Source organism: Oryx dammah, unplaced genomic scaffold (assembly GCF_014754425.2).
Source record: "Oryx dammah isolate SB20612 unplaced genomic scaffold, SCBI_Odam_1.1 HiC_scaffold_10, whole genome shotgun sequence".
Taxonomy (NCBI): Eukaryota; Metazoa; Chordata; class Mammalia; order Artiodactyla; family Bovidae; genus Oryx; species Oryx dammah.
Window position 1 is genome coordinate 23,784,301 of NW_024070194.1, and position 14,810 is coordinate 23,799,110.

Sequence of the window (14,810 nt, forward strand, 5' to 3'; positions counted from 1 at the left end):
TACAAGTCTATACAAAAATCTTTATTTTAACATTTAAAAGGAAGAATCACATGTTCATTCTGACAGCGTTACCAGACTGGGCCACCCGATAAGTTACACACACACAGGACTGGGAAGGTTATTGCACAGTGTTTCAAGGGTCAAGGCAGGACTAGGCATGACTCCCTTCCCCACAGCCAGGCTCTGAGTCCATCTTCCACGAGGACACCTTACTCCAAACAGGCTGCGGGGTGGCTGCCCTCAAACCTTGCCTCCAGATTGATACTATAACCAGTGAAGTTAACACGATTCTCACAGCTGCTCCCACTGCTGCAGAGTGTCGTGTCTGTGGAAGTGGGACTCCGAGCACTGCCTGCTCGTCAGCAGCATGTCCTGCAGTCTCGATGGCGGGCAGGCCACAGGGAGACATGCCAGCAGCCTGCTCCAGGACAAGGCAGCCCTGGCCTAAGGATCTCTGCCCCCAAAGATTAAGACTGTTTGCTAGTTGACTCTTTTTTCTGACAACTTGATGGTTTTGAGTTGGCTGTGATCCAGGGGTGTTCAAGTACTTCTTTGAGGGTGGGCCTCTGGCTGGGGTTGTGCTTCAATAGTCTTGAAATGAGGTCCCTGGCTCCCTCGGGCACGCAGTCAGGGAATGTGAATTCCACCTGGATGAGTACACAATAAGTGACAAGAGTCACAACGTGGCTCAGAGAACACGAGAAATACTCAGATCATAGCCTCCTGTCAAGGCTGATAAGGAAGGAATTCTAACAACGATGGGTCCCTTTGTAGTGAGGCCTTACCCGTGATATTCTTCTGTAGGTCTCCTGGTATGTGTCTGCCTCAAAAGGAGGCTTCCCGACGAGGAACTCATAGCAAAGCACCCCAAGGCTCCAGAGGTCCACTTTCTCATCGTGCATCCGGCCCTCAATCATCTCAGGGGGCAGGTAGTCCAGCGTGCCGCAGAGGGTGGTCCTCCTGAAAACACAGGCAGGCTCGGGTTGACGTGCTACTGTTTCTATTATCACGACAGCTGCTCAAAGTCACCAACCATTCCACTAACACTGAGTGCTTTTCCTAGGCTAGCTCCTGTGCTACAAAGCAGGTGCTATTATAAACCCATTTTTAGACAGGGCGCTATACCAGACCTCACAGCTAGCAATCATGTGGCACCCCCAAATATGTCTAATTCCAGAACTTCCTTAAATGATATATGAGCTTTAAAGTATCACCACTATAAAACTGTGTGAACAACTAGGGAAATTCGAACATGGACTAAGTAGTAGATATTAACAAGACTAGGTTTCTTAGGTGTGATAATGGTTGTGATTATACAGGACAATGTCCTTAGCCTACTACTGAAGCACTCAAAAGATGAAGCATGCTGTCACTTATTTTTGAAGGTTCACCAAAACGTAGACACACTCAATATGGTAAAATGTTAACAACTATTGGGAGTATAGGCACTGGATAGGCAGGTGATCAATTCAGTGTGTCTGTTTTTATAACAGAGGTTGGAAACAGATATCAAAACAGGAGCAAAGGCTAGGCAGATTTTGCTGCCCTGTACCAGTTATTCTTTGGTGCCACTGGTGCCTGGCGAGCGCACAAATGTTCACTCACCTAAAGGAGCTGCCACCGCAGACTCCTAGCCTCTCACCACTGGATTCGGGAGAAGGCCCAGGTCAAGAGCCTCAAAAGAGACCACAGTAACCTGAGAGCTCTTACAGTTAACCAGCTATGGGAAGCCGGGCCAAGTGACCAACATTTTATATGATATCCTCTTTAGAAGAGGATCAGCCATCTTTCCTGTCGTGATGACACCACTGGGCGGGCCAAGGTCCAGCTTAGCCCTGTGATCATACAGCCATTGCTGTTTGCCTCACCAGAGGCCAACAGCTCCCACTTGTGACAACCAGATTTTTTTCTCCCCAAAACAAAAAGAGACTGCAACAGCAGATTCAGTGCCTTGCTGCAAACAGTTAGGAGTGATCTGTATCAAAAACAAATCTCACACTCAACAGCATCCATTTTGGACTATACAGTTTTTTAAACTGGCTTTAAAGTAATCTGGTTACAATTTTTTAAAGACCTACCCCAAAGCTGACAAACTCTTAGCAGTAGATGTATGCTTTTAATTGCCCTACTTCACACATGGTTTCAAAAGCTCACTGAAACCCAACCTAAAAACAGGAGAAAATGTTTTAGCTCTGTTTGCAAAGTTCACTTAAATTGTTTCATTAGGTTGATCTCTCTGCTTTAAGAGATAAGAAAGGACTGTTCTGTTGACAGGAGCAGACCAAAGAATCTTTAACCACCACTCTGAAAGCTCCATCCAAACTAGTTTGGTTCCTTTAAGCTCCCAGTTCTAGAGCTCTGCAGGTGCTGCCCTCAGAACTCGTAGAACTCGTGTCTCCTGGCCCTGGAGGCAGTGGAGTTTCCCTCCCAGTCAGTCAGGTGTTATTCCCCCTCTACACACTGCATTTCATTCTGTGATACACTTGTAATATCTTTTACCTATTTGTCCCTTTCACTGGCCTCTAAGGATAGTATGCACCTTTAACCCCAGGTTGCTGCTGCTGCTAAGTTGCTTCAGTTGTGTCCGACTCTGTGCAACCCTATAGATGGCAGCCCACCAGCCTTCTCCATCCCTGGGATTCTCCAGGCAAGAATACTGGAGTGGCTTGCCATTTCCTTCTCCAATGCATGAAAGTGAAAATCAAAGTGAAGTTGCTCAGTCAGGTCTGACTCTTAGCGACCTCATGGACTGCAGCCTACCAGGCTCCTCCATCCATGGGATTTTCCAGGCAAGAGTACTGGAGTGGGGTGCCATTGCCTTCTCCGTAACCCCAGGATAAACATCCACAAATGGCTGCACAGTAAAAATGTTCTTGAAGACACTAGTTTCCTGCCAGGCCTAAATTACTCCAAAGCATGTGTGTCAGTTACTTGACCCAACCGCCTACAACATCTACGCTTACATTTACTTATAGTAAATATTTTACTATTTAGCTCATTAGCCCCTAGGCTTTTGCTAAACCAAACAAACAAGTTCCATCTCTGAAGTTATATACCTGGAGGATGGGGCATGTACCGACCACCCAAAATCGGCGATCTTAAGCTCTCCAGCTGATCCAAGGAGCAGGTTCTCTGGCTTAATGTCTCTGTGAATAACTCTCTTTGAATGACAGTAAGACAAGGCATTTGCCAATTCTGTGATATACTATTAAAACAAAAAGTATTGGAAATCCGTTTTAGATTTATATAACACAAGTTAATTTTAGACATCTCTTCTGAAAGGAAACTCAACATAGATTTTAACATGTTTTGTAGATTTGAAAGCAAAAACTAGAGACAGTGGATGACTCTAGAAGAAAACAAACCAATTTAGTGTTCAGCGTGAAGTACAAATGACTCTGTGCTAGGTTATCTGCTAACACAGCAGGTGCGACACGGAAAGACAGGAGAACACCAAGGTATACCACTACATCCCCACCTGGCAATTTATGGCCCAGAAGCCATGAATTTTGACAATACTGAAAAACTGGTACAAATGAGGGAGTCAGGCCTGTACACAATTTTTAACATTCTTAAAAAAAGAAAAACTTTAATGTCCGTCCCCATTTTTAAAACTAAGGCAAAATTACAACAAAAGGGTTTGTTTGAAGCTATAAACTTAAGCAAGCCCAGGGTTTGCTTTAACATGTAAATGAGAATTGTTTTCTAATATATTGAATATATTTAGTTCTGACTGACGTTTAAGAAGTGTTGGTTTCTCAAAGAATAATTCTAAATAGGACTGAACATTATGTTATACCAAAACGGTTTACCAAATGAAGGGGTACAAACTAGATGTTATTATCAGAAAGGACATTTTTCATTGCTTTCAGCCAAAAGGCAGAGACCAAACTTTAGACCATAAACTTAAATAAACCATAAATAAACTGAAAGCAAAGGCAAAGAAAGCTCGTCTCCTGCACCAAAGTGGGTGATGCTCTAAGAGGATACAGTAGGATTCCAGACGACAATGGGCTGCCCCTGCTCAAACCCGGCAGGAACAAGTGCTCTCTGCATCCACCCCCTCCACACGCCCACATTAAGATTATGGATTATGTGTAAAGGTCCCTAACACTTCTCCAGAACTAGTTTTAATTAATCAGGAAAGAAAAACAGGTGTGTGTGTATAAACTACTAGGGAATCTAGAAAAAACCAATCTTTTACTTCCTTTCAAACAGCTATCTGTTTACACCAAAGTAAACTCCACCGGATTGAAGAAAACTGAGTACAAACATTACTTGCCAATTAAAGAAGAAACTAGCTTGGCTAGTTAATATTTAAAAAGCAAATAAAATAGATTTCTACTTATCCAAAGGGCAAATATTTAAGTTGAAATAGTATGTCTTCATTGCACAGACAGAACCAGAGGGGTCATTCACCAACAGTGCTGTGATTTCAGTAGAAGATGAAAGTAAAACCACTTGAATTTAATGCCATTTAGATCAATGCCAAAAAGATAAGTGTACATACTACCCAGAGACCTCCACCAAGAAACAGAACAAAGTAACCACCATTCTATAGGCCCTTCATCTAATTCAACAAAAAACAGTCCAAATTAAGACAACTTCTTCCAACAATTTTCACATTAATAAAGAAGAGTACAATCCATGAAAAAAAGAAAAAGGCAAAACAAAAAACGTGATATGTTGGAGTTTAAGATTATAAATGTCTGCCCATGAAAGACTCAGTTAAGCGAAGGAAAGCACAAGGCACAGAAGGGGAGAAAATGTTTGTAAAACACATGATAAAGGACTCATATCACAAATACACGTGGATTCTTAAAACTCAGTGAGACAACAACAAAAAAATTTTTTAATGGGCCAAAGGTCTGAACCTGGGTTCGATCCCCGGGTTGGGAAGATCCCTTGGAGAAGGGAAGGCTACCCACTCCAGTATTCTGGCCTGGTGAATTCCATGGGCTGTACAGCACTGTATAGGCCATAGAGTCGCTAAGAGTCGGACATGACTGAGCAACTTTCACTTTCAAAGGTCTGAACAGACCTCAAAGATGCTAACAGAGATGGAAAATAAACATCTGAAAAGATGCTCAACCTTGTATGTTATTAGAGAACTGCAAATTAAAGCAATGAGACACTGCTGTACACCTACTGGGAAGACAAACTCAAAAAGCACGCCGGCACCACTCGCTGGTGGGGAGCCACAGGCACTCACGCGTGGGTGGGAATGCACAGATGGCAGGCATATCCACTGCAGAAACCGCCGACAGATTCCACACAGCTAAACGCAGACTTATGTGCAAGCCAGCAGCACCCCCTAGGTATCTACCCAGCAGATATGAAAACTTGTGTCCCACAAAAAGCCACATGCAACTCTTTATAAAGACTAGAAGCAACCAAGATACCCTTCAACAAATGAAGCAATAAACCAAGGCAGAGCCCTATGATGGAGTATTATTCACCAATAAAGAGAAATGAACCATCAAACCCTGAGAGGATACAGATGAACCTCAAATGCATACGGTTGTTTCCCACAAGGGTAACTGGTTAACAATTCTGACACCACTACACATGAACACTGGAATTGGATAAAAGGATGGCCGATGCTGGAATCCAAGTTTCTCAGTGTTGGAGTGGAGGCTACTATAAGCAAGGGAGGAGAGTAAAATGATCCATGTGATAAGGGACTCATGTTTAGTATAGATACTATAGATACAGGTGGATAATTATAAATACTTTCATATACATGCAAATACTGAGATTACAATACACACATCTCAATGTTCTCTTTCAGCTGAAAGCCCAGAAGTGGTAACCGTAGCAATGAGCATATCCAGCACCCAGATCAAGACTTCTAGTAACATTTTCCAATAAAAGGAAGCAAAGCTCCTTAGAGAAATAATGAATTCTAAGACTTAGAAAATGTATAAGACGAAGCTGGAGCACCTTATGGCACCGACAAACAGAAAGTGCTTTTAAAAAAAACACAGGCCCGCACTCCCCACAATGTTGGGGACAGGTCAGAAGGACACAGACACTGTGTTAAAGAGCAGCCGGTGGCCAAATCTGGAACGAACAATGAGAACAAAGTGCTATTAGATTATCCTCAACGTATCAAGCGTCTGAGTCCATATTCATAAATATTTGAGCAAATCAATAAGGGAGAAAAGACAGCTCTGTAGTACAGAATTCCAAGTCCTGTAGGAGAAGAGCTGTTCCTCTGAAAAGGGAGAGAGAGTAACTCTACAGAGGAGAAGCTTGACAAACACTACCCCAGCCGGGTGGTCGAGACCAACACCTGGGGAGGAGTCAGGTCAGTAGCTTGTATCCTTAGAGAATGCCTTTCACCTCTGACCTTCCTCCAAAAACCCATGACCCTCATCTAAAATTATGACCAACCTAGACAGCATATTAAAAAGCAGAGACATTACTTTGCCAACAAAGGTCCGTCTAGACAAGGCTATGGTTTGTCCAGTGGTCATGTATAGATATGAGAGTTGGACTATAAAGAAAGCTGAGCGCTGAAGAATTGATGCTTTTGAACTGTGGTGTTGGAGAAGACTCTTGAGAGTCCCTTGGACTGCAAGGAGATCCAACCAGTCCATCCTAAAGGAGATCAGTCCTAGGTGTTCATTGGAAGGACTGATGCTAAAGCTGAAACTCCAATACTTTGGCCACCTGATGCGGAGAGCGGACTCATTGGAAAAGACCCTGATGCTGGGAAAGACTGAGGGCAGGAGGAGAAGGGGACGACAGAGGATGAGATGGTTGGATGGCATCATCAACTCGATGGACATGGGTTTGGGTGGACTCCAGGAGTTGGTGATGGAGAGGGAGGCCTGGCGTGCTACAGTTCATGGGGTCACAAAGAGTCAAACACGACTGAGCGACTGAACTGAATCTAATCATGAGAAACAAAGGAAATCTGAATCTAAGTGTGGATTTCAGACAATAGTTATGTACTAGTGCGATGGCACCCCACTCCAGTACTCTTGCCTGGAAAATCCCATGGACAGAGGAGCCTGGTAGGCTCTAGTCCATGGGGTCGTGAAGAGTCGGACACGACTGAGCGACATCACTTTCACTTTTCACTTTTATGCATTGGAGAAGGAAATGGCAACCCACTCCAGTGTTCTTGCCTGGAGAATCCCAGGGACGGAGGAGCCTGGTGGGCTGCCGTCTATGGGGTCGCACAGAGTCGGACACGACTGAAGCGACTTAGCAGTAGCAGTGGTCCATTAGTTATAACAGTTGTACCACAGATATAAAATACTAATAGAAGTCAGATGTGCATGGAAAAAGTAAGTCTGCACTATCTTCAATTGTTCTGTAAATCTAAAACTAATCAAAAATACATTCTTCTCTTTTTTAAACAGGGTAACTATTTATATATATTTCCACAGAAACAGCTGTGGAAACCAACCACAAGATTTCATTTGGTATTTGATTTTATCTGTATATAAGGTACACCTAAGCAAAATGGCTATCTAGGGAGGCCTTACAAATAGCTGTGAAGAGAAGAGAAACGAAAAGCAAAGGAGAAAAGGAAAGATATAAGCATCTGAATGCAGAGTTCCAAAGAATAGCAAGAAGAAATAAGAAAGGCTTCCTCAGTGATCAATGCAAAGAAATAGAGGAAAAGAACAGAATGGGAAAGACTAGAGATCTCTTCAAGAAAATTAGAGATACCAAGGGAACATTTCATGCAAAGATGGGCTCGATAAAGGACAGAAATGGTATGGACCTAACAGAAGCAGAAGATATTAAGAAGAGGTGGTAAGAATACACAGAAGAACTGTACAAAAATCTTCACGACCCAGATAATATGATGGTGTGATCACTCACCTAGAGCCAGACATCCTGGAATGTGAAGTCAAGAGGGCCTTAGAAAGCATCACTATGAACAAAGCTAGAGGAGGTGATGGAATTTCAGTGGAGCTATTTCAAACCCTGAAAGATGATCTGTGAAAGTGCTGCAGTCAATATGCCAGCAAATTTGGAAAACTCAGCAGTGGCCACAGGACTGGAAAAGGTCAGTTTTCATTCCAATCCCAAAGAAAGGCAATGCCAAAGAATGCTCAACTACCGCAGAATTGCACTCATCTCACACGCTAGTAAGTAATGCTCAAAATTCTCCAAGCCAGGCTTCAGCAATACGTGAACCGTGAACTCCCTGATGTTCAAGCTGAATTTAGAAAAGGCAGAGGAACCAGAGATCAAATTGCCAACATCCACTGGACCATGGAGAAAGCAAGAGAGTTCCAGAAAAACATCTATTTCTGCTTTATTGACTATGCCAAAGCCTTTGACTGTGTGGATCACAATAAACTGTGGAAAATTCTGAAAGAGATGGGAATACCAGACCACCTGACCTGTTTCTTGAGAAACCTATATGCAGGTCAGGAAGCAAGAGTTAGAACTGGACATGGAACAACAGACTGGTTCCAAATAGGAAAAGGAGTACGTCAAGGCTATATATTGTCACCCTGCTTATGTAACGTATATGCAGAGTACATAATGAGAAATGCTGGACTGGAAGAAACACAAGCTGGAATCAAGATTGCCAGGAGAAATATCAATAACCTCAGATATGCAGATGACACCACCTTTATGGCAGAAAGTGAAGAGGAACTAAAAAGCCTCTTGATGAAAGTAAAAGTGGAGAGTGAAAAAGCTGGCTTAAAGCTCAACATTCAGAAAACAAAGATTATGGCATCTGGTCCCATCACTTCATGTGAAATAGATGGGGAAACAGTAGAAACAGTGTCAGACTTTATTTTGGGGGGCTCCAAAATCACTGCAGACGGTGATTGCAGCCATGAAATTAAAAGACGCTTACTCCTTGGAAGGAAAGTTATGACCAACCTAGATAGCATACTCAAAAGCAGAGACATTACTTTGCCAACAAAGGTCCATCTAGTCAAGGTTATGGTTTTTCCAGTGGTCATGTATGGATGTGAGAGTTGGACTGTGAAGAAAGCTGAGTGCCAAAGAATTGATGCTTTTGAACTGTGGTGTTGGAGAAGACTCTTGAGAGTTCCTTGGACCACAAGGAGATCCAACCAGTCCATTCTGAAAGAGATCAGTCCTGGGTGTTCATTGGAAGAACTGATGCTAAAGCTGAAACTCCAGTACTTTGGCCATCTCATGTGAAGAGTTGACTCATTGGAAAAGACTCTGATGCTGAGAGGGATTGGGGGCAGGAGGAGAAGGGGACGACAGAGGATGAGATGGCTGGAATGCATCACCGACTTGATGGACGTGGGTTTGGGTGAACTCTGGGAGTTGGTGATGGATAGAGAGGCCTGGCGTGCTGCAATTCATGGGGTCGCAAAGAGTCGGACACGACTGAGCGACTGAAGTGAACTGAACTGAAGCCAGTGGTCCCCAGCCTTTTTGGCACCAAGGACCCATTTTGTGTACGATAATTCTTCCACAGACCTGGGGCAGGGCAGATGGTTTCGGGATGACTCGAGTGCATTACATTTATTGTGTGCTTCATTTCTATTATTATTACATCAGCCTGACCCCAAATCATCAGGCATTAGATCCCAGAGGTTAGGGACCCCTGTATTAAGCTAGCTTTCCATGAAACGAAACCCCCTCTATTATATAATGAAAGGTACAGCACTATGTAGGACAGGTATAGCATAAACAGAATTAGTCTGGACAATAAATGAAAACTCACTGTGGCAGTTCTCTGCTCATCAAACTTTGACAGTTTCTGAAGTTCTCTATAGACAGCTCCGAGGGGTGCATATTCCAAAATTAAGTAGACTCTGGTAGCATCATGGAAATAACCATATAGTCTGAGGATGTTTGGATGCCTGCAATGAAAGATGGACACCTGGTATGGGGGGGCACCTGTACTGAGTGTCAGATCCCTCATGTGAGACCAGTGGTGAGAACTGCTGCTGGTCACAGATCCCACCTTCCGCTGCCCTTGAAAATGTGAAGCTAAGAACCCACTGTAAGAAAAATACGTACACTGCTATCAATTTACATGCATTTCAAGGTAGGGCCTCAGGTTTAGTTAAGACTATTTCCTTCCTTTGAACCATCTATATTCTTAGGGGGACAGAATTCAGCTAAATATTAAGTCTCCGCAAATTGAAAGGAAAAAAAAAAAAAGACATGCCATTCCCACAGTAGTTTGAAACTCAAATTCCATGAGACAGACAACACAGACCATGTTCAATAACGGCAGCAGATGTGCTGTGGAGGACTTTGTACAGCTGAGCACAGGCTAGCTGAGATTTTTTAAATTCACTGAAAACAAAAAGATCCACTGGCTAAAGTCAACCTATAGCCTACGAGTGTGCAACCTGAACTCAAAATAAGAGGTATCATTCCTTTAATTATCCACCAAAACAAAACAAAACTCATCCAGTAAATTACTCCATTAACAAGACAAACCTTCAAGCAATTTTTCCAAACCACAGCAGTTAAGTCTAGATAAATCTTTGAAAAAATGATGAATTTAGTCATTTTTTGCAGTACTATGAAGCCAGCCTTCTACAAAGAAGTTCATAAACACTGAAGTCTAAGTTCCGTACGCCACTCTCCCGGACACCATTTGAAGACTTACCTGAGATGCGACTGTATCTCTACTTCTCTTCTCAGCTGATGCTCAACGCCTGCCTTCTCCAGCTGAGCTTTGAATAACACTTTAAGAGCCAGAATAAACTTGCTTTGTTTCTCTCTCGCCAAATAAACATTACCAAACTTTCCTTTACCCAGCGGGCGACCAATTTCAAAATCTTCCAAAGCCCATTGCCTTCTGGGGAAGAATTGAACATTTTAAAGTGTGAAGAAAACACATCCTTTCTAATGAGGTATATTAATGAGTAGCAGACATCCCAGTCCTATCAATAATTCTATACTCAAGTGGTACTCAGCACGTATCCTCGGCAAGAACCAAACCATAGCCTCCTCTGAATGAGTCTGTGACAGGGAAAAATCTGGACTTCTGGAGCTAAGGCACTTGCTGGGAAGTGTTCTGAGACAGTACTATGCTCTGAGCACAGACCTATTAGCAACAATGCTAAGACCACAGGAGGACTGGATGAGGAACTGGAGAAGGAAGAAGGTTCCAGAAACAACTGGGAACCTCTTTCAAATGGCCTCCTCTAGCCGTGGAGATGCCACCACTCTCTGCGGTGGAGAACCACTCTGGGAAAGCAAACAGGATGGAGCCTACAGGACAGTGGGCTGGGAACCACTGGAGGAGACTCTCAGAAAGTTTCTGGTAGGCAGATAGAGCAAAAAAGGCTGTGGCTAGAGTCTAGACAGTTCAGAGACTGAGAGCAAGGGAAAATACAGCCAAGCTTTTTATGAAGAACAAATATAGTAAGTGTATGAATACTTTCAAAGTACTCTACAGTCAAGTATCTGTCCATAGGGCTGCAAGAGGACCATATTTTGTTGTTTAACTGCCACCTCTTTATTAGAAGTAGCAGAGAAGCATACAGAAACTGTATGCGGTAGTTACTTCTGAGGGTCGAGAGGAAGTTTCACTTGATTTCTGTAACAGATTCTAGGTCAAATGTAAGTCCTTTCTAAATGTGAAAAGCAGTAAGAAAAACTCGAGTCTCTCATAAAAATCATTAAAATCCCTTCTCTCTTTGAAGATTTAGAAACTATAGATGTTCCAAATTTCCAAGTGAAAGTACAAAGGTCTATTTTTAACAGGCCTGTTCCTATAACTAAATTTGCAATTAAATGACATTAGTATGTTCTAGTAGAATGATGGTACAGAACTTTGGACATAAGATAAAACTTACTTTTTTGATTCTTCATTTTTTTGTTTTGATGCCACTTCCTTCTCAGGATTATTTCCTAAATAGAATAAGTTAACAGTCTTTGATTAGAGATGAATCAAAGAGTGGTCACCAAAATATCAGTGGTATGCCCAGAATGACAGATCTGGACTATTTTTGGTTTTATTTTAAAAAGGAAAAAAAAAGACGACTACACTGTAACCTGACTTCTGCCATCTGAAGTCTGCATAAAGCTTTCAGAGTAAAAGATAAGCAGATACATCATAGGCCCTCAGATAATCTAAAAACCCAAGGCTGTGTAGATTCTCCCTGGAGCCTCAGTTTCTAAATGCAGAGCTTCTAAACAGAGTTACCAGTCTTCCCATTCATAACAATTCATCACCTCTTACCCAGGAGGTGGGTCAGCATCAGACAATGTGCAACAAAACATGAGCCAACCACCACCCTCCTTCCACTGTGTTAGTAGCCAAGGGGAAATTACACTGGACATTTCTACTTGCGTATTTCCAGCACTTCAACCTCCAACAGTAGCACAGTTTGCTCTGGTGAGATTTTTGAATTCAGGTCTAAACTGTAGTCCTCCCCTCCACAGTTCACGATCTCAGTTTAATGGTTTAATGCCACCGGTATAACCACCGTCCCATGTCTGGCTTATTGCCCCATTCTGTCAAGCTGGCATCCTAAGTGAGCTCTCAAATCTGTCTGAATCACTCTGCCCTGGCTGTGTTTGAATAAGTTAATGCTTTGAAGTCTTAGCTTCCTCCTCCACAAAATCGAGGTAGAAACTACGGTTGCCTCTGTAGAGTGCTTATGAGGACATAATGACACAACGTGGATGAAGAAAGCCTGCTATGGAGCACTCAACAATTGGTAAATAATAACTATTAACACCGACCCAGCTCAGGCCCCTGCAATACTGGAGACAAAACCCAATGGCCTCCCTCCTACCTGGTACCCCTGGGTCCAGCATGGCTACTCTTCAATTCATCCCACATATCCAGAAAAGCTTTCTCTAAGAGGCAAGTCAGCCCCACCTCTGCTCAAAAACCGTTCAGCAGCTTCCCAGTACATAGGGGACAGAGCCCTGCTGAGGCCGACAGTGCCCACCCTGACCTCGCCCTGCCTGCCTCAGTCCACTCACTTCCCCAACCCCCAGCACTTCCCTTCACGCTCCAGAACCTTGGAAATTTTCAGTTCCAAGTGTACTTGCTAAAAGAATCCCCTCTGCCCCAATAAGCAATCCAAAGAATACGGGGCTGCTGTTGTGTCTTCCCTGACTGCCCACCTCTTTCAGGAGGGTGGGGGTCAGGCCTGGCCCACAGTAAACTTGTTACTTCACCCCGACATCAGATGCTCTCCCCATCCTCAGTAGAAATGACGTAAAAGCTAGGGTTTCAAATAGTAAACACATATCTGTATATGTGGGAGGTTTTTTTTTTTTTTTTTTTTTTTAGCAAATAAAAGAATGGCTCCCCAATGAGCCTAAGAAGACTGCTTACCAGGCGCTGGTGGCTGGGGCTGTTTGCTCTTCTGGGTGTTACTTGGCGGCCTGATGACAGGACGAGGGGCACTGGCTGCCTGCGGTGGCTTCTGCTTCAGGGTCTGTACTGGTTTCTGGATGGAGACTAGCTTCTGTGCTTGTGAAGGAACACGCTGCAAGGAATTTGTGGGACACAGGACGCGCTGAGCCTGGCCGCTGTTCACAGACATCGGATTCTGAGAGGGAAACTGCTGAGCCACTGGAACACGTTTTGGGCCATCACTAAGTGGAACTGCAGTCTAGATTGGGGAGGAAAAAGGAATGTGATGGTCTTCATGAAGGAAAGCTGAGTATCTTGAGAGTATTCCAAAGGTCTGTCTTCTAATATCGCAATATAATGACTGTCGCTGGAGAAGGAAATGGCAACCCATTCCAGTATTCTTGCCTGGAGAATCCCAGGGACGGAGGAGCCTGGTGGGCTGCCATCTATGGGGTCGCACAGAGTCAGACACGACTGAAGCGACTTAGCAGCAGCAGTAATGATAACAGATGGACAGGGAAACCAACTGGAATCAGCACTTGCAGACGATACAGTTAGTATAGGGTTGAAATACCTGAATGACACCTCCTACCCGCTCCCCAACACTCTACCCCTAAAAGTCATGTCCCCATTAAAAAGTTCATTAACTAAACTTTTATCTAAAAAGGGAGGCATTAAACACTTTCTAAGAATTCTCAGTGACTTGGGATTTATTCTTTAGCAAGAAGCTACAATTCAGGAACTTTATACTAAAATCCCAATTCCACTGAAATTTCTTCAACAATGTTTGTATTTTTTCAGTCTTTTCTCTGAACATATCAAATATTCAATAGTGATTATTTTTGCGTGAAGTTTTATATTTGCCACATGTTCCATAAAAAGCTCATTATATAATTTTTTAAATAATGATGAACACAGTTTTAATAGTCCCCAAAGCTAATTACTATTGATTTATTAGTGTTTCAGTTTCCAAGTACTCACAAAACGGATCTGAGGCAAAAGAGGAAACAAACACAGGCTCTTCAAAAAGTTAGAGCGAAATAAAAGTTACACTGAGAGAAGCAACAGAGCCTTGTTGAATGCCGAGAAAAGCAACGAGTTCCCACCCAGGGACGCGGTGGAGGAACCACAGTCACATCTCAAAGGAAAGGTGACAACAACTCTAGGCTTAAACCCAACTTCCCTTTAGGTCTTATAAAAGGGATCTGAGATTCCTGATTATTCAATTTACCTTAGGCCCTGAGATGCAGTTTTCTTTACATCTGTCCATGATGCCTGAAAAGAAAAAAAGAACCACCTTTAATTTGTAAAAATCCATCTGCTTCAAAGCGTCACACTGGATCAGGGTTAAAAATCCTGATGAAAAAGCCTCAGCATCACATAGAATTTTACATGATTTGTCGTCCATGAAGGCTGATAAGGGAGCAGCATTTTCTCCTGTGATAGAGCACAAGTATGGGGTTTAGATCAGGTACACATGTGGGGCCTTTCTTTCCTCTCACACAATGTATCC

At 43.1% G+C, this 14,810-nt stretch overlaps 1 protein-coding gene across 2 annotated transcripts in view; it reads right to left on the reverse strand.

Moving 5' to 3' along the window:
- The window catches only part of AURKA (aurora kinase A), a 17,926-nt gene continuing 3,116 nt past the window's right edge, over positions 1-14,810 (reverse strand). Inside the window, exons 2-9 of one of the 2 annotated variants that reach the window (XM_040248634.1) lie at positions 14,529-14,572; positions 13,277-13,556; positions 11,781-11,835; positions 10,586-10,777; positions 9,686-9,824; positions 3,057-3,205; positions 786-960; positions 1-647 (exon numbers count right to left, since the gene is read on the reverse strand). In XM_040248634.1, coding sequence (XP_040104568.1) covers positions 468-647; positions 786-960; positions 3,057-3,205; positions 9,686-9,824; positions 10,586-10,777; positions 11,781-11,835; positions 13,277-13,556; positions 14,529-14,567 — 1,209 coding nt within the window. In that variant the 5' untranslated portion in view covers positions 14,568-14,572 and the 3' untranslated portion in view covers positions 1-467. Of the gene's footprint in view, positions 648-785; positions 961-3,056; positions 3,206-9,685; positions 9,825-10,585; positions 10,778-11,776; positions 11,836-13,276; positions 13,557-14,528; positions 14,573-14,810 lie in introns of both variants that reach the window. The other variant, XM_040248635.1, reaches the window with a different exon arrangement.